At 38.7% G+C, this 26,511-nt stretch overlaps 1 protein-coding gene across 5 annotated transcripts in view; it reads left to right on the top strand.

Annotated features, from left to right (window-relative positions):
- Nucleotides 1-26,511, top strand: part of GBA3 (glucosylceramidase beta 3) — a 153,726-nt gene that overhangs the window by 41,734 nt on the left and 85,481 nt on the right. For all 5 annotated transcript variants that reach the window (XM_019829688.3, XM_045056538.1, XM_019829687.2 and 2 more), the window contains exons 2-4: nucleotides 9,505-9,732; nucleotides 24,178-24,974; nucleotides 25,695-25,818. In XM_019829688.3, coding sequence (XP_019685247.2) covers nucleotides 9,505-9,732; nucleotides 24,178-24,974; nucleotides 25,695-25,818 — 1,149 coding nt within the window. The remainder of the gene's footprint in view (nucleotides 1-9,504; nucleotides 9,733-24,177; nucleotides 24,975-25,694; nucleotides 25,819-26,511) is intronic.

Below are 26,511 nucleotides of genomic sequence, written 5' to 3'. Positions count from 1 at the left end.
ATTCCTTTGTATGTCCTCTGGTATCAAGAGTAGGCCATGGACAGAAGAAAAAAAGAGCAACTGGTCGCTTTTTGTGTAAATGTAGTGTTCGTTGCGTTGCATCTAGAAGAGAAGAAAAAGAATATCTGTTGAGCCCGTACCTTCTGCCACGTACCTTGCTAGTAGTGCTTTTGCTTTCGCTGAGTTGATCTTACTAGAACCCCATGAAGTAGATACTATCTTCCCACTTTGTATGTACAGAGCAGTGAAGTAAAGGGTAGAGACAGGACTTAAACTCACCTATGCCTGACTCTAGAATGCTGTTTTCATAATACTTGGAAGCCTTGGAAATCTTTGATTTTAGGTTTGTGGGTGATATCAATATTTTACATTTTTGTGGGAATCCCTTCTATGTCCTAATATGGTGAGGACTTTAGAGACAATTTATTTTCTTCCAAGTAATTAAAAAAAAATAGGGGCGCCTGGGTGGCTCAGTTGGTTAAGCATCTGACTTCGGCTCAGGTCATGATCTCACAGTCATGGGTTCGAGACCTGTGTCAGCTCTGTGCTGACAGTAAGAGTCTGAACCCTGCTTTGGATTCTGTGTCTCCCTCTTGCTCTCTGCCTCTTGCCCGCTTGTGCTCTGTCTCTCTCTGTCTCTCAAAAATAAATAAAACTGTTTAAAAAGTTTAAAAGAAAAATAAATAAAAGAAGCTTATAATTTCTTACCAAAAAATAATTGCAATGACCTGCTAACTGGGGGGTCTTTGTGTCTCTACTGCGTTCTTTCTGCAGTTCACCCTCAGCATTGCTACTGAATTATGCATTTGCTTTTTCCCTTATCAGGTCCACTGTGAGAACTCTTAACTCATTTTTCAACACTTGCCTTACGTATTTCTCCTGGGCAAGTCTATCTGACTCCCAATGACAAAAGTAACTCTTCAGTGCTTTCTTCTTGATTCTCTCATAGTGTTTTTACAATATCTTAATACAACTTTTATCTTGATGTAGTCTAAGAATTTTGTTGTCTGATATCAGCTAGATTGTGAGTTTGAGATGTTTTGGATATCATACAAATGGAAATGTATCATTGTATGTTTTTTGTAATTTGCTTTTTCCCTCTCAATATCATATCTGGGAGATTTATGCATGCTGATCTGTATACATGTAGTTCATTCACTCCTTACTCCAGTATAATCTTCATCGTATGACTCTTCTATAGTTTATTTATTCATTTATTGATTAATTGTCCTGAAAAGGAAATTTCAGCTGTATCCAGTGTGGGTTTTTGTTGTTGTTTTGTTGCAGTCATGGATATATATGTCTCCCGGTTTGCATTTGTAGTAACAGGATACATGGTGCTATGCGAATTACTAGGTTTTGGTTTATGTGCTTCTTCAACTTTACTAAATATTTCCGTATTGCTCTCTTACCAGCAGTGTATAAACATTGCTGCCATGCAACAATCTCTCTAATGCTGGATATTGCCCAATTTTTAAATTTGTGCCAACTGTGTGGGTGTAGAATGGTATCTCATTGCGGTTTTCATTTGCATTTTCCAGATTTTTAATGATCTCTTACATTTTTTTAAATGTTTACTAGCCATGTGTTTCTCCTTCTGTGAAGGAACTGTTTACATCTTTTGTCCATTTTTCTATAGTCTTGTTGGTCTTTTTAATTGAAATATCCAAATGCAATTGTGGATTTGTCTATATTTTGCAGTTCTGTTAGGTTCTGCTTCATGAGTTTTGGATCTCTGTCAGTAGGTGCATAAACATTTAGGATTGTAAGTCCTCTTGATAAATTGACCCTTTAATTTTATGAAATGACTTTTGTTATCCCTAGTAATATTCTTGCTCTGAAATCTACCCTGTTATCATCATAACGACTCTAGTTTTCTTTGGTTAGAATTAGCATGGTGTGTCTTTTTTCGCCCTGACACTTTTAACCTTCTTTTGTCTTTATATTTAAAGTGGGTTTCTTGTAGGCAGTATGTAGCTGAGTCTGGCATTTTTATCCAATCTGATAATCTCTTTCAATTGTTTAGACTCATTTACATTTAATGATATTATTGATGTGGTTGGGTTTAAATCTACCATCTTGCTATTTGTTTTCTATTTCTTCCATCTGTCTTTTATTCTCATTTCCCTCTTTTCCTGCCTTTCTCAGATAACTTATTTTTAATGACTCTATTATATATTATTTCTTAGCTTACTAGCTCTAATTCCATGTTTTATTATTTTAGTGTTTCCTGTAGGATTTATAGTATACATCTTTAACTTGCTACAGTCTACCTTCAAGTGGTATTATACCACTTCATGCATAACTAAAGACTTTTACAACAACATCCTTCTATTTTTCCCTCCCTGGCCTTTGTGTACTGTTGCCATACGTTTTATGCCTACATATGTTATAAACTCTATATTACAGTGTGATTATTTTTCTTTACCCAATAAATTATGTATTAAAGAGACTTGAATAGTAGAAGAATCTTATGTATTCGCCCGTGTAATTACCATTTCTGGTGCTCTTCATTCCATCGTGTAGATCCGTACCTCCATCTGGTATCCATTGCCGTCTGCCTGAAGGACTTGCTTTAATGCATTGAGGGTTTGCTGGTGATGAATCCTTTGAGCTTTTGTATGTCTGGAAAAGTATTTAGCCTTCATTTTTGGAACATATTTTTACTGGAATAAAATTCTAGTTAAATTTTTTCCCCTTTCATTATTTTAAAGATGTCACTCCATTGTCTTCTTGCTTGCATGGCTTGTGACAACAAACTACTGTATTCTTATATTTGTTCCTCTAGATATTACACATCTTTTTCCTCTGGTAGCATTTAAGATTTTTCTCTTCAGACTGGTTCTGAGCAACGTGATTATGCTTTGGCATAGCTTTCTTCGTTTGTCTTGTGCTTGGGATTCACTGATCAAATTTTAAAAAATTCAGTCATTATTTCTTCAAAAAAATTTTTTTGCCCCTTCCTTTTTTTCTCCTTTGGAGATTCTGATTACATGTATATTAAGCTAAATGAAGTTGTCCTAGGGGTCGGTGATCCTTTGTTTACATTCGAGTCTTTTTTTCCTCCCCATCATGTTTCATTTTAGAGGGTGTCCATTGCTATGTCTTCAAGTACACTGATCTTTTCTTCTACAGTGTTTCATCTGCTATTACTCCTATCTGGTGTATTTTTCATCTCAGCCACTGTAGTTTTTATATCGTGAAATTCAGTTATATCCGTCGGTTGAGCGTCTGACTTCGGCTCAGGTCATGATCTCGGGTTTGTGAGTTCGAGCCCGCGTCAGGCTGTGTGCTGACAGCTCAGAGCCTGGAGCCTGCTTCAGATTCTGTGTCTCCCTTTCTCTCTGCCCCTCCCCTGCTCATGCTGTGTCTCTCTCTGTCTCAAAAATAAATAAAACATTAAAAAAATAAATAAAATAATTTAAAGAGTAAAATAAGACTGAGAAACCATCAATGCCTGGTCCCTTTCCATGTTCCTCTCTCTAGAGGAAGCCCCTTTAACTCTTTCAGGTAATCCTTTTGGTATTGACTTTTATTTATTTATTTATTTATTTATTTATTTATTTATTTATGAAAGAGAGAGTGCAAGTTGAGGGGGAGAGGGTTAGAGAGAAGGGGGTACAGAAGATCCAAAGCAGGCTCTGTGCTGACAGCAGCAAGCTGGGTGTGGGGCTGGAACTCACGAACCATGAGATCATGACCTGAGCTGAAGTTAGATGCTCAATGAACTGACCCACCCAGGCACCCTGACCACTATATTTTAAACATTCTTTTATTACAAGTTCTTGATTTTAGTCCTGTTGTAGGCATAATCTATTGACTTCTCAATGTGAAAGGTGAGGATTTACCCACTTGTCCACTTTCTCTCCCTTAGCCCCCTGCTTTTCACTGACCCTATGCACAATTCTAATAGCATAAAAAGCAGGGAGTTACTGCTAACTTGTTATAGAGTTTCTGTTTTACAAGATGAAAAGAGTTCTGGAGATGGATGTGGTAATGGTCCCACAATGGTATGAATGTTCTTAATGCCACAGAACTATCCAACAGAACTTTACGCTAAAAAATGGTTAAGGTGGTAAGTGGTTTTATGTGTATTTTACCACAATTAAAAAATATTCTTATCAGAGCATATACTGTAATGTTTACAGATTGAATGGAGGAGTTTGAATGGATACAGATGAAACAAGATTGGCACCATGTTGAAAATGTTAAAGCTGAGCCACGGGTTCATGGGGCTTCGCGGTATTATTCTGTCTACTTTTGTGCATGTTGACAATTCCATAATAAAAATTTATACTTGAAAAAAATCATACTAGATATTCTATGAGTTTAATTTTCTTGGAGAACTTTTTCTTATAGCCTATGACATGCTTACATGGGCTGGTTAGTCCCTGGGTTTGCTGCACAGCTGTATCCTTGGAGGTCTCTTTTTACCATTAGCCCAGACATACCCTTTCTTGATCTTTTTCTGCTGAATTCCTTGTTTCCTGGATCCTAGGATTTTCTCTCTTGGTATGCATGATTATTCTGGTGAAATTTATCCTCCTGTAATATCCAATGAGAGGAAATTTTTTTTCAATATCCAGTGAGAGCTCATATGTCTGATAGTATCTTTTTTCATTATCACACTTGATTAATGGTTGGAGGGTTGGATTTTTGGTGCAGATATTGAGGAGTCATTTCCCCCTTCCACCCAACTTTGTGTCAAGCTAGTTGCTTTGTTGCCTCTTTCTCAGGTAGGGTTTGTTTCTTATTTAGAGTGTGAGGTCCTTCCATTGCCAGCCTTATGTAAACATCTTCATGTGGCTTCCCATCTTTGATAAGATTTAGACTTTGCTCCTTTCTGCCTGGTCCCAGAAGGCCATTAAAATGGCAGCTCACATAATCTGGGATTGGCAGATGCTCTCAGGACAAAAGCCTGCCTCGTTATTCATTTGTGCTTCTGAATTGCCTCACTCACTTTATTTTTGAGTTACCTACCATCCCACCAGATCAATGACACATTTAAAAATGTAGTTCCTATATTTCATCCAGAAACTGTAGTTGTCTGAAGGATGTCTCAGGGTATGTAGTCCATCTGAAAATGGTAGTCTCATTCCTTATAAAGGACAGTCACACTTTTAGAATATGGACATAATTGCATCTAGAGAAAATCCGTAGTGAACAAGTGAGTTATTGATACCACTAATTCAGCAAAATTTACATTAATGTACTGATGAGTCCCACCCACTATATGTTTTTTTATCAAAATATCAATTATAATGGTTAATTAAAATTCAAATTTTAGTTTCTCGTGGAAACAATATTGCCTAGATATGCTCTAACTAGTGTACGTGTAGGATGAGCTGCTCCACGTTTTCCTACTAACTGACATTTACCTTTCAAAATTGCCAGAATTTGTTTTATGCACTTTCAATGGAGTATTTTCCAAAAGGTATAATAAATCATGTTATACACTTCTTAGGCTCTATAAATTGACTAGCACAGGCATCAATTGACTCTTCCTTCATCACTCAGAGTAATTATTACTAAAAGTAGCATATTTCATTGGAAGGACTTGGACTTCAAAATCAGGCAGATCTGGAAATACAACTTGGCTTTGCTACTTACTACCAGTGTGCTCTTAGACAAGCCATTTACCAGTGACTGGGGAAGCCAGCTTGCACTGGTTCACCAGTACCTACTGTTAAGCTTTCAGCAATTTTGTGAGCTGATTCTTAACATATTCATGATTCAAAATTAAATTATAGAAATTTACTAAATTTTATTATTCCCCATGCCCCTGTAAATAACCCAAGGTTACTTAGCTTATTCTTGTATCTGTATAGAAGAAATCCTATATAATGCTGTGCTACCATTCATCTCTTCCCCACCCACCTTCAGTGCTATCCCTTTGGTTGCTTGAACTTGGCCATGGTGGAAGTATTAACACTGTAGGAATTGGCCAAGTGCTGCCAAGTCGGTATTTAATGTATCGTTTTGTTGATTGTCAAGACCTAAGAAAGTGATAGAGACAATCTTAATAATTCAGAGTGAAGTTAAAAGTGTGTCACATCTGTAGCGTTACATTGTAAGTAGGACTGATGTTTGAGGAAATTTTCTTCCAGTGTTTGAAAACATTATCCAATTCAGTGAAGACGTAGCTCATATCACTGATGAACAAGTGAAATTCTGTTGTTTTCCTTTTATCTTGCCTGTTAATTTAAGCAAACATATCAGTTAACATTCACATGAGAACTACACACATTTGTTAGGTCGCAGCCATAGCTTGGCTACCAATATAAAAATTTGGCAAAAACCTAAGTGAGCGTTCTATGAGAATCAGTTGGCCATATGGAATTTATAGAAAGAGCATTACATATTATTTGGAAATTGTGTATTACATGGCTTTTGTGTCAATAAAATTTCTAATTAACATATGTACACATACTTTATTTTTATTTGTTTTTTTTAAGTAAGCTCTCTCCCTAATGTGGGGCTTGGACTCACAACCCTAGGATCAAGAGTAGCATTCTCTACCAGTTGAGCCAGCCAGGTGCCCCCACAGTTTTAAATGTATAGCCAGTTGTTAATATTTACTAGAACGCTATTGCTTAAACTCTCTGAGATTAAGTTCTTCATCTGTTAAATCACTTATCCAAAACTATGAGCACCATATTTGACTAAATTGTATTTTAGTATTCATACCCGTTTCCTTCTAAGATTGGATATCAGTATTTTCCCCCATCCCTCTAAACCTCATATATAGACATAAATTGAGAGCCATTGGAATGTATATAGCTTTTTGCCTCTATATGATGACTCCAGAGTATAGTAATTTTTAATATTCACGATTTCTTTGTATAGATACTTAGTATCCTACTTGATTTCAACTGTCATGTTTGCTCTTGTCAGAGCTCTTCCTTTTACTAGCCTCTCCTGTCTCCCTGTGGTCCCCTCCCATAACTTACAGCCTATGCTGTCCTTGTGTGGGTCCAAAACCTAATACCCAATCCTGTTTGAATTGTATGCACAATATGAGTAAGTAGATGCTAAGTGAGACCTGAAAGACCTTCCTGTAATTGCTTTGGTCTACTCTACTCTATCTGTGACCTCCTTTCTTATATAAAAATTATTATGAGGGGCACCTGGGTGGCTCAGTCTGTTAAAGCATCATACTCTTCATTTTGGCTCAGGTCACGATCTCACAATTCGTGAGTTTGAGCCCTGCATCAGGCTCCATGCTTATAGCGTGGAGCCTGGTTGAGATTCTCTCTCTCCTTCTCTCCCTGCTCCTTACCCGCTCACACATGCGCGCACACACACACGCACACACTCTCTTGCAAAATAGTAAATAAATACACTTTAAAATAAAATAATTATGAAATATTTTAGACACATTAAAAGGGTTGGGAATAATGTAATAAATACCTACCCGTATGCTCCTAACCCAGTTTAAGGAAGGAAACATAAGAATTGCAGTCACACTCCTCCCAGGTTCCATTACCCTCTTTTTCTCCCCAACGGTAACCACTAGCCTGAATTGACCATTCCCAGGCATGTTATACGTTTACCTTGTATCTGTGTGTTCAGAAAATACACAGATTGTTTTTACATATTTAAAAATATACAAAACATGATAAATGTATATGTTCTTTTTTTCGTATTGTATATATTCTTTAAAAAAATCAGTAGGCTTCATATTTTAGAATAATTTTAAGTTTACAGGAAAATTGGGCAGAAAATCCTGAGAGTTTCCATATACCCCATTCCCCTAGTTGCCTTACTAGTAACATCTTGCATTACTGTGGAACAATTATTATGAGTGATGAATGAATATCAATGCAGTATCATTAAATAAAGTTCATAGTTTATGGGTTTTGATAAATATATCCACAATTACATTATCATGTAGCATAGTCTTACTGCCCTAAAATTCTGAATTCCATCTCTTTATCCCTGGATACATTCTTTTGAATCTCATTTTTTTTTTGTTTGTATAACTTCATAGTTTTGAGGCTGAGTCCATTTGGAGTCTAATAACAAAACACCATAAACTGGAAGGCTTATTTCTCACAATTCCAGAGGCTGCAAGTCTGAGGTGAGAGTGGCTGGGCAAGGGCCCTCTTCTGCATCACAGATATCTATGTTTTCACATGGCACAGAGGACTAGGGAACTCTGGGGTCTCTTACAAGGGCACCAACTCATTCATGAGGGCTCCACCCTCATGTCTGAAGCACCTCCCAAAGATCCCACCTCCTAATACCTTCACATTGGCTATTAGGATTTCAACGTAAGTTTTGGGGGATACAAACATTCAGAGTGTAGCACAGGGTTACTCTCTGATTCATTTCCCTTAACTGCTGATTAGTGTTTCCTCTGTATGCTTATACCTCAAATTAATGATCTGTTCTACTGTTGGTAGAATGTAGGTTGTTTCCAGGATTTTGTTAGTACAGACGTCTCTGCCTCAATGATCTCATATAATCTCTTTGTGAAAATACATGAGCATTTCTCCAGGGTATGTACCTAGAAGTGGAATTAGGGAGTCACGAGATTTTTAAAATTACTCCTTTATACCATAGAATGCATTTTAACTATCATTTTAAACAACATTTCTATGTGTACAGATACTCCAAATCTAATGCAATTTTTACTTTCTGTTCTTCTAATATGCAACACTCTCTCTTTCCTGTGAGGCTTTGGATCTTAGCTCCCTTTTTTCTATTTTGTATCCACCCCCACTTCCCAGCAATTCATCTTGATGACCCAACTTTTCCTTTAGGTGTCTGTCTAAAAGTCATTTTTCTAAGAGACCCCCGACTCTAGTCCACATCTGGATAAATGCCCCTCCTTGGTTTTCTGGCAAGGCTTTTACCTCAGCTGTTTTGCAGTTGCCCATAGCTAACTTCTCCAAGGACAGGAAGCACAGCAGAGTTCGCCCTGGTATCTCCTGTGCTCAGCATAGAGCCTGACACATAACATTTGTGGAATTAATGGAGGTATGAATGAATGAATGTAGGACGCTAATATCATGTCAACAGCGGCAGAAACTAGTGCCCTCCCCACAATAATTGACTGGACCATTGCAGGCTCCAGTGGTAACTAACAGAAAATAGGGTTCAAGTGTAGAGGGCCAAAGACAAGGTCCTGAGACTCCATCAGGCACAGCAAGGACAAGACGTGTCAGTCATGGCCAGGAGGAGATATTTTCAACTCAGACATTCATAAGCTGGGGCCTGCCTCTGTTTACCAGCTGGGAAATCTTCAGAAAATGAACCATGAAAGCCTGTGATGCAGCAGCAGTATGCAATCATTTTTCATTTGCTACCAGTCAGCTTCAGGGATCAAGGACAGCTAAACACATAACTCGCTCATGCATGTTATTTTAAAGGCATATTTTAAAGTTATAAATATGGTACATTGAGTTAATGAGGTATGTTCTTTTGGCGACAAATATTTACATTCCACATATGCCTCTTGATGTCAAGAGTGTAACCGTTTCATTTTCTTCTTTTTCTCAGGAGGCTGGGATGCAGATGGAAAAGGCCCTAGTGTCTGGGACACATTCACCCATCAGGGAGGAGAGAGAGTTTTCCAGAACCAGACTGGCGATGTAGCTTGTGGCAGCTACACTCTGTGGGAGGAAGATTTGAAATGTATCAAACAGCTTGGATTGACTCATTACCGCTTCTCTCTTTCCTGGTCACGTCTGTTACCTGATGGGACGACAGGTTTCATCAACCAGAAAGGCAAGTGTTTCTTAAAAATAGAAGGTTGCAGCTTTAATTCAAGGTTATTGCTGCAGTCTGGCATAATTAATCCAGTGTGCTGTTCTGCAGCCTAGCTTTGAAATTGCAAGCTTTTAGGGTGATTATAGGATAAATTTTTTGAAAAAGGTTTGCATTAGCTCTCTTAATAATATTCTGTTTTCCTTTAACTAGAGATATTTGTTGGGAGGGGCAAAATAGATGGGCAGGCAAGGGGTGGGAATAAGTATTTCATTGATGTAAGATATGGAGTGTTTACCTGAAGGTGAATTTTCCAAAAGTTATGTATTAAACTGTTTTCAGTTGTGTTAGGCTGTGATGAGTTATGAAAAGCCCTGCAGAACTTGAGGAGATTTGGAGCATTTCAGTTGGAGCTGAATTGGTGGAGCTAATTAACTAGCAAAGAGATTAGCACCAAGGCATGTGAAGTTCACTTAATTAGGGATTAAGTGCCAGCTATATCACTTACTATCTATGTAAGCATCTCTTGGGCATTTTTTCATGACTCAGTCTCCCCACAAGTAGAAAGGAATACTATAATAGTTCCTACTTCCAAGAGTTGTGGGAAGTTTAAGTGAAATTAACTCTGTAAAGTGCATTATTTACATAGTAGCTTGTATATCATAAAAGCATTCAAATAGTGTTAGCTATTATTCTTACTGAGCTTTGTAATTAAAAAGACTACTGTCCTGGGGTGCTTGGGGGGCTCAGTCAGTTAAGTGTCTGACTCTTGATTTTGGCTTGGGTCATGATTTCACTGTTTGTGAATTTGAGCCCCGCATCGGGTTCTGCGCTGACAGCTCAGAGCCTGCTTGGGATTCTCTCTCTTCCTCTCTCTCTCTCTCTCTGCCCCTCCCTGACTCATGCTGTCTCTCTCTGTCTCTCTCTGTCTCTCAAAATAAGTAAATAAAAACTTTACAAAAAAAAAGACTACTGCCCTATTTGAATGCCTGTTATTTATGAGACATTTTAAATACATTTTCTCAAATCCCCACAATCAATGAGGAGAAGGTATAATTAATCACATTTTTTACAGTGGTACACGTCCAAATCCAGATATTTTGTAAATGGTGGGTTTGGAATTTAAACCTAAGGTCTAGCTAGCTCCTTCCACACAACAGTGCTGGCAAACTATAACCTGAGGGCCAAATTTGGCCTGACTCCCATTTTTGTAAATAAAGTTTTATTGCAGCACAGCCATGCCCATTCGTTACATATAGTCTGTGGTTGTTTTCCCATTACCTTGGTAGAATTGAGTAGTTGGTGCAGAGACCATATGGCCTGCAAAGCCTGAAATATTTACTACCTGGTACTTTACAAGAAAAGTTTTGTGACCCCTGTACTACAACATAAAGTCTTCTTAATAAAGAATCTTTATTGCTACTTTGTCCTGGGAAATACTTCACACTACTCTTAGGGTTGGGACTAGGTGAGGCAAGTGATGTGCCCAAGGTGCAAAATCCAAGGAAACGTTGACTCTCAGGGTCTTGCAAGTGCAAGGTGGGCACTTGCAGAAACCCGAATGAAGGGCCCTGCTTGCCTCATCCCGCTTCCAGCCTTCAGTGCCTTCACTGATCCTCAGGGGCTCTTTTTTGGGTAAGTTATCTGATTTCCCACATAGTAAGAACCACCTGTGACAACAATTGCTAGGTGGGCATATGTACTTGCAAATGTTGATTTTTATGTAAGGTGGGGGAATCTGTAGGTTGTGAAATGCAGCTGCAACTTCAGATAAGGGACAACACAAGATTAGCAAGTCCATTGCCCAATCTAAAGACATTAGCTCCCCTGACTAACTCCTGTTGGTTGAATGTCTAGTTTCTTGACATCACAGACCAGTTTTTTTTTCCTGCCTTGAACACACATTAACTTGTTCAGTTTAAAAGTGAACTAATAATTTTCTTCCTTCCTCATCCATCATCTATAACCTTCTCTCTTCTCTGGCACCATTATACCCTCAAAAGTCTAAAAACTAAGAGTAATCTCTGAATCTCCTCTTATTTTTCTTTCTACATCTAATTGGTTGCTAAGTATGATCCATTCCACTTATGTCTCTTTAACTTCTCCCTCCTGGCCCTCTTCTCTGCCTCCACCCTGGTTTAGTTCTTTATCATTCCCATCAAGGACTTTTTGATATACCCATGCTGGGTCTAACTACTTTCACACTTTCTCTGCCCTTTAATTCTTTGTACAAAATCCCAAGCCTCGATGTATAGTGCACACTCCTTCATAACACCGTTTCAGGTTTCATTTGACTTAGTCTTAACTCACCTCTGTTGCATTGCAGGCTGAAATTCCCTCATGCATACGACCCATGCAATTGTTCTATGTAATTCCCTAAGCACATAACCCACTACTTATTAAACGTACTATGCAATTTTCCACACCTGTAGGAATTTTCTTAAACTCTTTTCTCCTGCCTGCAATGGCTATACCCACTGAATATCAACCCTCTTGGTAAGACCAGCATGGATGTTTCTTCTTCTTTACACTCTCCCCTGTTCAAAGACAGAATACGTCTTTGTTTTTCTATTCCCATAGCACGTCATAAACCTCTTTGAGTATTTCTCACATTTTTTACTCTTAGCATTATTATATCCCCTGTTAGATTATAAGCACCTTGAGTTTAATTCAATTCAACAAATGTGTCTTAAGTATCTACTGTGTGTCAGGGACTGTGCTAGGTACTTGTATTGAATTGCCTATAGTGTATGGGCAGATAATTCTGCCTCATTCACCCGCATAACAGTATGGTGTCTTACAAGGAGGAATTCAGTAAACATTTACTGAGTTTAAGTGAATTAGGTCAATAATAATCATAAAAATAACCCTAAAGCTAGTAATGGTTGTGTTTTCTTGAGCACACAGTATGTATAGCTCAGTGTGCCGAACATTGTACCCTGCTTTTGCTGATTTAATGCTCCTAATACCCTTATGGGTGAGGTGCTTCTCTAAACAGGGAATAATGGTGATCTGGGATGGAAGGCTGGGTATAAATTTGCCAAGGTGGCAATTTAGTTAGTGCTGAATTCAACCTAGGTCTGTCTAATGTCAAACATGTAGTGTCTACTCTAGAACCTTCTTTAGCCTCACTAGACCATTTCTACTCCCTGTGCTACAGTTTCTCTGTTGGTGAAATGAAGCAAAGGCACCGCATCACCAGAACTCTTTCCACTGCTCTAGTCCATGATTCTGGGTGTTTGGAGTTTTCACTGAATTTCCATTTGGATGGTAAACAATGGAAAAACTTGAAAACACACACACACACACACACACACACACACACACACACACGCACACGCACACACACACACACACACAGCAAAACAACACCTCCCCGGGCCAACTTGTAATACAGATCCATAACCCCTTACCTGAAATTCTAAAATCCAAAAAGCTCTGAATACTGAATCCTTTTTAGCAAGTTTAATTTTAAAAGTAATTTGGCAACAAAAGCTAACCTGAATTGATGCTTTTTTTTTAATTGAAGAATAATTGATATACAATATTGTATTAGTTTCAGGTATAGAACATAGTGATTTAACATTTATATGTATTACTAAATGATCACCACAATAAGTCTGGTTACCAGGTGTAATCATACAAAGTTGTTATGATATTATTGACCATATTCGCTATGCTGCACACTATGGCTCCATGACTTACTTATTTTATACTTGGAAGATTATGCCTCTTAATCCCCTTCACCTATTTTGCTCATTCTCCCTCCTCTCTCCCCTGTAGCAACAATCAGTTTGTTCTCAATATCTGAGTTTGATTCTGGTTTGTTTTGTTTGTTCATTTGTTTTTTAGAGTCCATGTATAAGTGAAGTCATATGGAATTTGACTAATTTCACTAGGCATAATACCCTCTAGATCCATCCATTTCATTACAAATGGCAAGATTTCATTCCCTTTTATGGTTGAGTAATATTCCATCACGCACACACACACACACACACGCACGCACACAGACACACAGACATACATACACAGACACCTCATCTTTATCCATTCACCCATCGATGGATATTTAGGTTGCTTTTATATCTTGGCTATTGTAAGTAATGCAGCAATGAACCCAGCAGGTCATATGTCTTTTCAAATTAGTGTTTTTGTTTTCTTCAGGTAAATATCTAGAAGTAGAATTGCTGGATCATGTGGTAGTTCTATTTTTAACTTTTTAAGGAACCTCCATACTATTTTCCATAGTGGCCACACCAATTTACATTCTTATTAATACTGCATGAGGGTTTCTGTTTCTCCACATCCTCACTAGCACTTGCTACTTCTTGATACTAGCCATTCTGACAGGTGTAAGGTGTTATCTCATCCTGGTTTTGATTTGCATCTCCTGATGGTTAGTGACATTGAGCATTATTTTCATGTGCCTTTTGGCCATCTGTATGGCTTTTTTGGAAAAGTATCTATTCAGGTTCCCTGCCTATTTTTTAATCAGGTTATTTTTAAAAATATTTATTTATTTATTTTTGAGAGAAAGAGGAAGAGGCAGAGGGAGACAGAGAATCCCAAGGAAGTTCCCTGCTGTCAGTGCAGAACCTGATGTGGGGCTTGAACTCATGAACCGTGAGATCATGACCTGAGCTGAAATCAAGAGTCGGATGCTCAACCAACTGAACCACCCAGGCACCCCAATCAGGTTGTTTTTTGATACTCAGTTTTACAGGTTCCTTATATATTTTGGACGTCCAACCCTTGTGAAAATTTTTTTACAATGTTAGGTGATTTCACTTGGTAAGAATATTTATATAGTTTATTGCAGAAATGTGGGGAATATGCTTAGGAATCCCCCAGGCTTACACCAATGGGTTAACAAGGCATAAAGAAATACAAAGCTATAGAATGCTCATACTCAAGTATGGGTAAACCAGATTGGCACCTCAAAAATAGGGGGTGCAAAGGCACCCAAGAATAGGGAGGCGCAAAGGTGCCAAGAATTGAGAGGTGCACAGGCACCCCAAAATAGAGAGGGGGTGCAGAGCCCCCAGAATAGAGAGGGAGGAGCAAAGGCCCAAAATAGGAACAGGCGCAAAGGTGCCCAATACATAGGTATATGAAATAAACAAGATTAGATATTCAGGTGGAAGCACCCCCAATTTAGTACTATAGCAGACAAGCTGCTTTCACAGGAGGATAGGGCCCAGTTAGGTAAACTGGTGAATTGGACTATGGACCACTGTGCTGCAGGCGATGCAGCTCAGAGCAGAGATGGTTAACAAAAGAAAAGGTGGCTTATTAACCCTGAGGTTATTCCCCTATCTGTCTCATCCCCTAAGCTAGCTAAGATAAACAAGCACAGCACCTCCTGTCTGCCATTAACAACCACCTGCCCATCTACCCAGTGCCAAGATTTTGTTTTATATTGACCCAAACCCCAAATACTGTATATTTTCAAATTCCCCCTTTTCCCTCACATCCCCAAGTTAATGCTGACAGTTTCTTTGTCTCTTTGTACATGCCCATCACATTTGTAAGCCTTCTGATCTTAATAAATACCCAGCAAAGACCCTTATTTGGGGCTCTTGTCTTTTCCCGGACATTAGCCATCTCTCGCTCTAATCCTGCATCTGCTCTTTTGCTGGCCAAAAGAGAACTTTAGACTTAGAGTCTATGACACAGAAATATTAAGTGAGACTGATCCAGACCCACTGAGGGTATTAACTTAGTATATGGTATTTGCTCTGTATTTCCTTTCTAAAAATCCAAAAATTCGGAACACATTTCCCTCCAAGATTTTCAGATAGAGGATTACTGTAACACTATGTCAACATATCAAGCTATTTAAAACAAATATGAGATATATACAGAAGTCCATGGAGCACACTATAGATCAGCCATCCAGGAACAGAGCAGCAGAAAAGCTGGAGGGGGGTGGTGATGAGACTGGAGATACTGGGGCCACTTGCACAATGTGGGAAGATAACTCATGCACATCTCATGTGAGGATCACGTGCCCCAGCACTGAGCTCTTTATGTTTGCCCCCAGCTTTTGTAAAGTCATAGCTGATTAATATTACAGACTTTTCCATGAACAAGAGGGCACAGGAGGTGCTTCCAGTTGGCAGAATTTCAATAAGCAGTTGCTCACTGTTGTGCAGTGATCTGTTGAAGCAACTGGAACTGTTTTAACTCAGAAAGGCCATCATTTGTTTTTTTCTGTTTAAACATTTTCTCAAAGAGCATGTAAAGAATTGGAAAAACCCTTGTCACTATCCTTTACAAGGCACCCCGTTTTTTGTGTTCTAACTCCTATTTTAAAGCTTGATTAGAGGACATTTGGAAACGTGTAAAACCTATGTTCCCAAACTGTAAGAATATTTTACAAAGTGGAATTGTTACACAGCCTTTCTCTTTCAAATGTCAAGTCTTCGAGGTTTAACAAGAAGAGATTGAGCTGGCAAAAGAAATCACATATTTCTGTAGTTCTCAGCTGTTCAAGTTCATTTTCATTTCTGCCACAAATGTAAGTTTCAGATGATTAGTAGGGGACCCAGGTATTGGAAATAAAAAAAAGGAATGTCTATGCAGAATTCCTTATTCACTTTAGTATTTAAAATATGAGCACAGTTAGCAGGAATGGTAAAGTAAATAACTAAAGAAACATTTATTAATCTGCTACTCCATATCAGGCAATATGTTAGGCTGAATAATGGCCCCCAAAGATGCTCACATCCTAATTCATAGAAACTGTGACTATATTATCTTACATGGTTAAAGGGACTTTACAGTTGTCATTACATTAAAAATCTTGAGATGAGGAGATTATCCTGGATTATCTGGATGGTCCCAGTGTAATCACATGAGGCCTTATAAGAGGGAAGCAAGAGGATCGGAGTCAGAGAGAGAAAATACAGGAACTGAAACAGAGGTCAGAGATGAGAGAAGATGGTTATACTGTTGGCTTTGAGAATATTAGAGGGGCCACGAGCCAAGGAATGCAGGCCGCCTCTGGAAGCCAGAAGAGGCAAAGAAATGGGTTCTCCTTGAGAGCCTCCAGAAAGAACTTAGCCTTGCTGACATTTTGATTTTAGTTCAGTGAGAATCTTTTTGAGTATCTGATGCCCAGAACTGTAAGATAATAAATTTGTGTTGGTTTAAGCCACTAAGTTTATGGTAATTTTTTATAGCAGCAATAGGAAGCAAATACAGGCACTGTGATAAGAGAACATAGGGCAAGCAAAGAAATTAATTGGTGGTGTGAGTCTAGAAGGGAATGAACCTAGTTTTCATGTGTGATGCATGTTAGGCACTTGAACAAAATTAATTCTACATTAAGATATTTATAGTTTGGCTAGGGGGATTCCAGGTCAGTTATTTTCTGCATTGACACATCATCTTTGCAAGTCCTAGCCACATCCTCTTCTGAGAGAATTTCCCCATTTCTTTGTTCTACATAGACCTGCTCCACTCCTGGCCATAGCTGACTGGACAAGGGAAAGACCTTTTTCCCCTGTGACATAATATGGTATAACCTCATGGAAAAAGAGAATCTTGCCCAGTTGTCTTCCCCTCTCAGAGATGTTTGGAGTTGAGGAGTTGAGAATATGAGTTGGTTGGTGCTGGAACCAGGACTATAAGATAGCTTTGGCAGATGGGATGGCCATTTTGAGACCATAGCAAATTTGGTGCATAAAGAAAGCATGTGTTGAGTGAAACTGGATGGGTGAGACCAGTCTTTCTTGAGAGGCAAAGACGTTCTCAGCTCCCAGCTTCAATTCCCTTGAGTTTCAGTTGTAATTTTGTGTGACTGGGAATCTGATAGCTCTCTATCATATCAAATAATGCCCAGGCTTCCTACACCAAACAGCCAGCTGCCCCTCATGCCACCTTTATATTTGAGTTAATCTGAAGTGGGTTGCTTTCCCCTATATCCAAAAGACATTTAACTCAAATTTACTTTATATTTCCAAAGATCAAATAAGAAGAAATGGGCTTAATTATATCAGAGAAAATGGTAGTTAAGTATGAAAGAACGCTATGGAAGTTTAAATACTTAAAATAATCAGTTATGTCCTGGGGCGCCTGGGTGGCTCAGTTGGTTAAGCGATCGACTTTGGCTCAGGTCATGATTTCACAGTTTGGTTCATGGGTTCGAGCCCCTCGTTGGGCTCTGTGCTGACAGCTCGGCGCCTGGATCTTGCTTTGAATTCTCTCCTTCTCTCTCTCCCCCTCCCCCACTTGCACCCTGTCTCTCTAAAAAATAAACAGTAGAAAAAAATTATATATTTAAAAAAATTATGTCCTAAATATCCAGGAGCAGAATAGAGTCCAAATAGCCTCTCAAAGTTTCAAGGTCCCTTTATTGGTAACAGATGATCATTTAAAAATACGCATTTGTCCAACGACTGAATTTCTTATAAAAGCTAAAGAATCCTTTCATGATTTGGTCTCATTTGATACTCAAAACAGTCATGAGGTGGCACTTATAATATACCATAATATTTTTACAGATGAGGAAACTTGGATGTACATAGGCCAAGTGATTTGTTCATGATTCTTCAGCTCAACTGTTTGACTCTGGAGTTCTGCTCTTACAAACCTCACTTCACTGCCCCATGGGAAAATTGCATTACAGCACCAAACCAAAAGTGCTCTGTATAAACCAAAAGTACTCAATTCTGGGATAAATATTAATTATTAAATGCTTTGTTGCTCTGTCAGGCTGATGAGTGAGAAAAAAATCTTATTTAAAATTTTTTTAAATCTTCAATTAAACCGAAGATTATCATGTTGTTTGAACTACGTTGATTGCCGTCATTAATGACTGTACCACATCTAATGATGCTTACAAGGGTAAATCATTGATTCCTCCAAAAATGAAAAAAAAAAGGATCTAATATTGTGAATCAGCTCCAAAATAGGTGATTGTGAAGATCAGTAAAGCATTGTCACCATGTTTCTGGTTCTGAAACAGTAAACGTGAGAAACGGAATGTCATGGTAGAACTGGTTCGGTCTTTGTAGTGAGGCAGACTGGGTTTAAATGTCGGCTGTGCCATATGACATTATTACTTAAGTCTGGGACTTGCTGTCTCTGAAGAGAAGAGGTTTCCTTAGATGCTTAATGAGGATACAAAATATCTACCTCTTGGTGCACCTGGGTGGCTCAGTTGATTAAACGTCTGACTTTGGCTCAGGTCATGATCTCATGGTTTATGGGTTCGAGCCCCACATCGGGATCCATACTGATAGTGTGGAGCCTGCTTGGGATTCTCTGTCTCTCCTCCTCCCCCTCCTCCTCTACCCACCCCTTCTTCTGCCCCTTCCGTGCTCATGCTTTCTTTCTCTCTCAGAATAAATAAATAAACTTAAAAAAAAAAAAAGCCCACCTCTTGGGCTTAGGGCTAGGATTAAATGAAATGGCACATATAGTATGAATGCAATAAATGAAAACTGATGTTATTTTTATATTCAGAGCCAATGGAAGGAATTGTCTATGACAACCTTCACACATATCAATTCCAAACTGATTCCATTATACCATCGTTGGATATTGCGTTTTACAAATGAGGACGTGGGCTTGCAGAGGCCCTGAGATGGGACGGCGGAATGATCTTTCATTGTGAGAGAAAAGAAAAACTTTATAACGTTTGGTGAATGTATTAGTTTTCTATTGCTGCTGCAACAAATTATCACAAGCTTAGCTGCTTAAAAATAGCATAAGTTTTACACTTGAAAATAATATAAAATTGTATATCAAGTATATTTCAATTAAAAAGCACAAATTTATTACTTTAGAGTTATGGAGGTCAGAAGTCTGACATGGGTCTCTGTAGGCTAAAACCAAGGTGCCTACAGGGTTGCATTTCTTTCCAAAGTCTGTTTCTTGGCTTGTTTCAGTTTCTTATGGTAGTAGGACTGAAGGCCTCATTTCCTTGATGATTATCAACTGAGGGCCATTTTCCGTTTCTAGAAGCAACCTGCATTCCTTGGCAGGTGGCTCCCTTCTTCCACATTCAAAGCTGACAATAGTGGGTTCAGTGCTTCTTATGCTGCCACCTCTCTGGCCTCTTCTGTTGTTCATCGTTCCGACCCACTCCTCTGCTCTACTCTTTCACTTCTAAGGACTCATGTGGTTAGATTGGGCCCATCTGAACCATCTAGAGAAATCTCCCCATCTCAAGATTTTTAACCTTAATGACATCAGCAAATTCTTTTTTCTATGTAAAGTAACTTATTCACATGTTTCATGGATTAGGGCATGGACATAGGGCATGGATTAGGGCATAGGTTGAGGTATCCTATCTGCCAAGTGAGTAATGGCATATGTAAGGGTCTTCCAAGTATGGAGTTGTTATGCATGATTCACATTATGTTCTGGTTTGCAAAACAAGAGAGCTGTTGTTAAAAATATCCACTCTTACAGACAGACAGACAACACATGATCTTGCATTATTTGGCTTGCTTACCTCTCACCATTCTTGTGCTTTCTCTGCTCAGCTATACATTATCATTATCCTGGACTTACAGTTCCCAGAAAGAGCCACACTAGGCTAAAATACAGTTTACAAGTGAAGACTGGCTAGTCCATATATGGTACTAAAACTCTGATCTACAAAAGAAACCCAGGAAGCCAAACACAACCTCTGTAGCAATTGGCCCAGAATAGTCAGAACTAGATCAACATCTGCCAACTTCTCTGTTTTTTTTTTTTTTTTTTTCGTTATGTATGTTTGTTCCCCTTCCCCCTGCTTCCAACTTAGGACCAGCCAGAGAAAGTCACATATGTGTCCCAGACCAATTGCTTAAGATGCCCTGCTTCTATTTAACCCACCTCCAGCCTCCCTGTGCCAACAATCTCCAATCAGCTTGTAACTGAAGTCTTCTCCTTCCCCTCCTTTTTCTCACTATAAAGCTTCCTCTCTTTCCTGACAGACTTTGAGTATCTGTCAAATGCAAGTGATGATGGCTGATTCCCTCGCTACAGCAAGCTCTGAATAAATAAACTCTTTGTTCATATTTGGTGGTCTTTGTTTATTTCCACACCTCCCTTACTCTTTCACATATTTGTTTCCCTTTTTTTCTCTTCTTGGATCACTCATTCTTCCTTGTCTTATATGAATGATTTATATTCATCATTTGAGTATCAACTTAGATGTCACTAGTGACAACAATAACAACAATAATAATTATTAAAATGATGGCTAACTTGTACTGAGCCCCTTACCTTATGCCAAGAACTTTCTAATGATGTTCAATTTATCAACTCATTAAACTCTTGGCAGTAAATTATTGAAGTAGGTTTCTATTATCATCCACATTTTACAGACAGGGAAAGATAATTCAGAGAGATAAAGTAACTTGCCTAAGGTCACTGAAGTAGGTGAAGGAATGGGGTAGAATTTAGGTAGCTGGTTGCCATAGTTCACTTTTGGAATCATGATGTTATATTGCTTTCAAAATAGATTTTCAAATGTCCTTAGTTAGGAATGGGTACTCCTTACCATATACTTAAATAGCATTCCATGCTTTATCTTTACCAGTAATACTGCATTATGATTGTTTGTGAATTTATCTGTAGTCCTACTAAAATTGGAGCTTCCTTAGGTCAAGGACAGTATTTATCTTACATATGTTTATAAGTCCAGCATACAGTAGCTTTTCTATACATGTGTATTTGAGGGATGAAGAAATTAATGATTGAATAAAACAAATTCAAAAGCCTAAATTATTTTTTTATGATGCCCACAAAGTTGTTTTAATTTTATTTTTTTTTAATTTACATCCAAATTAGTTAGCATATAGTGCAACAATGATTTCAGGAGTAGATTCCTTAGTGCCCCTTACCCATTTAGCCCATCCCCCCTCCCACAACCCCTCCAGTAAACCTCAGCTTGTTCTCCATATTTATGAGTCTTTTCTGTTTTGTCCCCCTCCCTATTTTTATATTATTTTTGTTTCCCTTCCCTTATGTTCATCTGTTTTGTCTCTTAAAGTCCTCATAGGAGTGAAGTCATATGATATTTATCCTTCTCTGACTGACTAATTTCACTTAGCATGATACCCTCCAGTTTCATCCATGTAGTTGCAAATGGCAAGATTTCATTCTTTTTGATTGCCGAATAATACTCCATTGTACATATATACCACATCTTCTTTTTTTTTTTTTAATTTTTTTTTCAACGTTTATTTATTTTTGGGACAGAGAGAGACAGAGCATGAACGGGGGAGGGGCAGAGAGAGAGGGAGACACAGAATCGGAAACAGGCTCCAGGCTCCGAGCCATCAGCCCAGAGCCCGACGCGGGGCTCGAACTCACGGACCGCGAGATCGTGACCTGGCTGAAGTCGGACGCTTAACCGACTGCGCCACCCAGGCGCCCCTATACCACATCTTCTTTATCCGTTCATCTGTCGATGGACATTTGGGCTCTTTCCATACTTTGGCTATTGTTGGCAGTGCTGCTATAAGCATAGGGGTGCATGTGTCCCTTTGAAGTAGCACACCTGTATCCTTTGGGTAAATGCCTAGTAGTGCAATTGCTGGATTGTAGGGTAGTTCTATTTTTAGTTTTTTGAAGAACCTCCAGAGTGGCTGCACCAGCTTGCATTGCCACCAACAATACAAAAGATATCCTCTTTCTCTGCATCCTTGCCAACATCTGTTGTTGCCTGAGTTGTTAACGTTAGCCATTCTGACAGGTGTGAGGTGGTATCTCTTTGTGGTTTTGATTTGTATTTCCCTGATGATGAGTGATGTTGAGCATTTTTTCATGTGTCGGTTGGCCATCTGGATGTCTTCTTTGGAGAAGTGTCTATTCATGTCTTTTGCCCATTTCTTCACTGGATTATTTGTTTTTCGGGTGTCGAGTTTGATAAGTTCTTTATAGATTTTGGATACTAACCCTTTATCTGATATGTCATTTGCTAATATCTTCTCTCATTCTGTCAGTTGCCTTTTAGTTTTGCTGATTGTTTCCTTCGCTGTGCAGAAGCTTTTTATTTTGATGAGGTCCCAGTAGTTCATTTTTGCTTTTGTTTCCCTTGCCTCCAAAGATGTGTTGAGTAAGAAGTTGCTGCGGCTAAGGTCAAAGAGGTTTTTGCCTGCTTTCTCCTGAAGGATTTTGATGGCTTTCTGTCTTACATTTAGGTCTTTCATCCATTTTGAGTTTATTTCTGTGTATGAAGCCTAAATTATTTTTTAATGTTTATTTATTTTTGAGAGAGAGAGAGAGAGAGAGAGAGAGAGAAACAGAATCCAAAGCAGACTCCAGGCTCTGAGCTGTCAGCATGGAGTCCGACATGGGGCTCAAACCCATGAACTGTGAGATCCTGACCTGAGCTGAAGTCATTTGTTTAACCAACTGAGCCACCCAGGCACCCTGAAAAGCCTAAATTATTTTTTAATCAGAGGATATGAAGTTAAAAAAAAGAGAAAAAAGGACCCTACTTCTGAACAAACTTTGAGTGCAATACAATTCTACAAAGGAATTTAGTTATTATCCAGAAAAGCAGGACAGCTTCTCTCTTCTGAGCTTAGGTTTCTTCCACAATCTTAGACATAAAATAACACGAAGCACTAATATCAGTCTGTCCGAAGAAAGTCTCTTCCAGTTAAGAGTCCTTATTAGGTTGGACGCAACATCTTCTTGGCATTGGTTTCTGAGACAGAGCATCTCCAATTTAATAACATTCTTCTGAACTCTGCCACAATACTAAAAGCTCTCCCCCCTCCACCACATGCAATGCTGGAGAATTAGGTGAGAGCCAGAGGTGGCTAGGTATCTCATGGACTAAGTCAGAATCCTAGAGCAAAGTTCTCAACCATATTCCTTAATATGCCAAGGCTCTGGCTAACTGCCCTTGTAACCCACATTCTGGGACCTCTTTTTCATGTTCAGTGGGTCTCCTTTTTAGATTGATAAGACCGCTGTATCTGGAGAAGAACTGAGACAGTCATCTAGATCAGTTCCTTTACTTTATATTTAATACCATTGAGAACCATTCATTCATTCATTCAACAACTATTTATTGAGCATCTATCTACTGACTTTCTGGTATTGTTCCAGGATTTGGGGGATCCAGAGGTGACTTAGATACGACCCCAGCTATTATGAGGCTTGTATTCTAGTGGGGTTAGAAATCAAGCATGCAAATAGAATGATTTCAATACATGTGATAATAACACAAAGTTATGTGGTAGCAACTTGCCCAAATGTATTCCTGTCAGAACATACATCTTCCACATCTTCCGTCACATCCCCAACCCTCTGCTCAGCCATTCTTCCTTGGAATTCTTCATGTTTCTTCCTCCCAGCCTTTACTTGATTATATGCAGGAAGTAACAAACCTTATTTGGAATAAAAGTTACTTAGGAAATTATTCCCAATCCTCTCCGGATCGCTACTTATGGTCAATGTTCTAAAAATAACTTTACTTCTCATACGTTCTTCTTTTTTCTTTCCTAGGAATAGACTATTACAACAAGATCATTGATGATTTGTTAACTAATGGGGTCATACCCATAGTGACGCTCTACCACTTTGACTTGCCTCAGGCCTTAGAAGACAAAGGAGGTTGGTTGTCAGAGGCAATCATCGAATCCTTCGACAAATACGCCCGGTTTTGCTTCAGTACGTTTGGAGATCGAGTCAAACAGTGGATCACCATAAATGAGCCTAATATTCTTGCCATCATGGCGTATGATCTCGGTGTATTTCCTCCTGGTGTACCTCATTTTGGAACTGGAGGTTATCAGGCAGCTCATAATTTGATCAAAGCTCACGCCAGATCCTGGCACAGCTACGATTCTTTATTCCGAAAGGAGCAGAAGGGCATGGTGTCCCTAGGAATTTTTGCTGGCTGGGCGGAACCAGCAGATACCAACTCAGTGTCCGACCAGGAAGCTGCTAAAAGAGCCATTGCTTTCTGCTTGGATTTCTTTGCTAAACCCATATTTATTGACGGTGATTATCCAGAAGTTGTCAAGTCCCAGATTGCCTTCATGAGTAAAAAGCAAGGCTATCCATCATCAAGGCTTCCAGAATTTACAGAAGAAGAGAAGAGAATGATTAAAGGCACAGCTGATTTCTTTGCTGTGCAATATTATACAAGTCGTTTAGTCAAGTACCAGGAGAACAAGAAAGAAGAAGTGGGTTTTCTTCAGGATGTGGAGCTTCAAGTTTTTCCAGACCCATCTTGGAAAAGGTTGGATTGGGTCTATGTGGTGCCATGGGGAATACGTAAACTACTGAAATATATTAAGGTAAAACACGTTTGTGTTCATGTACACCCAAATATGTGGAAACGGAAAGACAGACATATGTGTATATATAAGAACTTGGAAAAAGAATGATTTTAGACAGTAGCTTATATATTGGCTTGGGAAGAGAGATTAGGATTTAAATTGGTGAGGGATAACTGGCTGATAAGAGGCTTCAAAACAAGGTCAAAGTTGGGATTCTTTGTTAAAGTCAGTTGGGGTCAAAGAAGTTGCTTGGAAATATTTTTCAGGCTGACGTCACAACTGTGATTATCAAAAGGCACATTAAAGGCTGAAATAACTGGATCCTTTTTTGGCCTCCGTTATGCTGGATAGTGTCCAGGTAGCTGAAATTAAAATTTTAAGTTAATGATTTTTAGGACCCTTGCTGTGGGGAGATAGAGAGTGTAGCTGTTGGTGGGACCAAGGGGTTAAAGAGTAGTGACAATCAGCAGATGCTGATGGAAGAAAGATATTTCTGTCTTCTCATTACGATAAGAGTCGTTTGACTGTCTTCATGGACATTTGCACAGTTTTGCTTTCCCATTGTTAGTCATAAAAGGTCAGTGCGTGGAAAATTAAGTTAATAGGGTCAGTGCAATTTGATGAAAACTAGTTTTGGGTTGTAGCTTAGAGAAGATAGAGGGTAATGCACCTGATTTTATGAGTCTTTTTTTTTTTTTTACATCTGTTTGGAATAAAACTTCTGCTCTCTTGTTCCAGGATACGTATAATAACCCTGTAATTTACATCACTGAGAACGGGTTTCCCCAGGGTGACCCTGCATCTCTTGATGACACTCAGCGCTGGGAGTATTTCAGACAGACATTTCAGGAACTGTTCAAAGGTACCATTTGAAATGATGAAAGATCAATTGTGCAAACTTAATATAATTTTCCCACGTGCCTATTTGCATTCAGCAAAGACCAATGATTTTGAAAGCCGAAATTCATGTAAATCAGTGTAAAGCCACGTAATTAAGAGAGAGGAGAAAAAGTATTTAGGAAAGAGGAAGGTGAGAATTTTGGCCTAGCTTCAACCTTTCAAAATTTAATCAAGTAAAAGCGACTGTCTTCAGCATTTTGTGACTCCTGGGTGAAGGTGATATGAACAGAGGGGGTGGTGTCTGTTCGAAGAGAACATTAGTTATTACAAAAAGATTAGTACTGACCAACTACAGCATGCCTATGTGCATATTTCAACATCCTAACTACCAAGAAATGAACTGACGGAATTTGTAAAGGACCAAAATTAAGCATTTATGCAATAAACTTTAGAATGGCCTTCGATGAGTCTTGGTCTAAAATGAGTCTTCCAGCACTGTGTGTTTCATTTGTAACCAAACAGCTCCATTTAGGAACAGATTTTTGTCATATAGAATCTGTGACTTTTATTTCAAGACAATACTGTTATTCTGGCAAATGCTCTTCCCCCCATGGCATTCTTTTCACATTTGAAAACAAAAGTGAAGGAATCATCTTTAACTGGTAACACACATTTCTACACCAGTTAATTTCCCCATTTCAGCTTCTACTTGGAA

Source organism: Felis catus, chromosome B1 (assembly GCF_018350175.1).
Source record: "Felis catus isolate Fca126 chromosome B1, F.catus_Fca126_mat1.0, whole genome shotgun sequence".
Lineage (NCBI taxonomy): Eukaryota > Metazoa > Chordata > Mammalia > Carnivora > Felidae > Felis > Felis catus.
The sequence above is the reverse complement of the archived record's forward strand: the minus strand, read 5'-3'. Positions and strand labels throughout refer to the sequence as shown.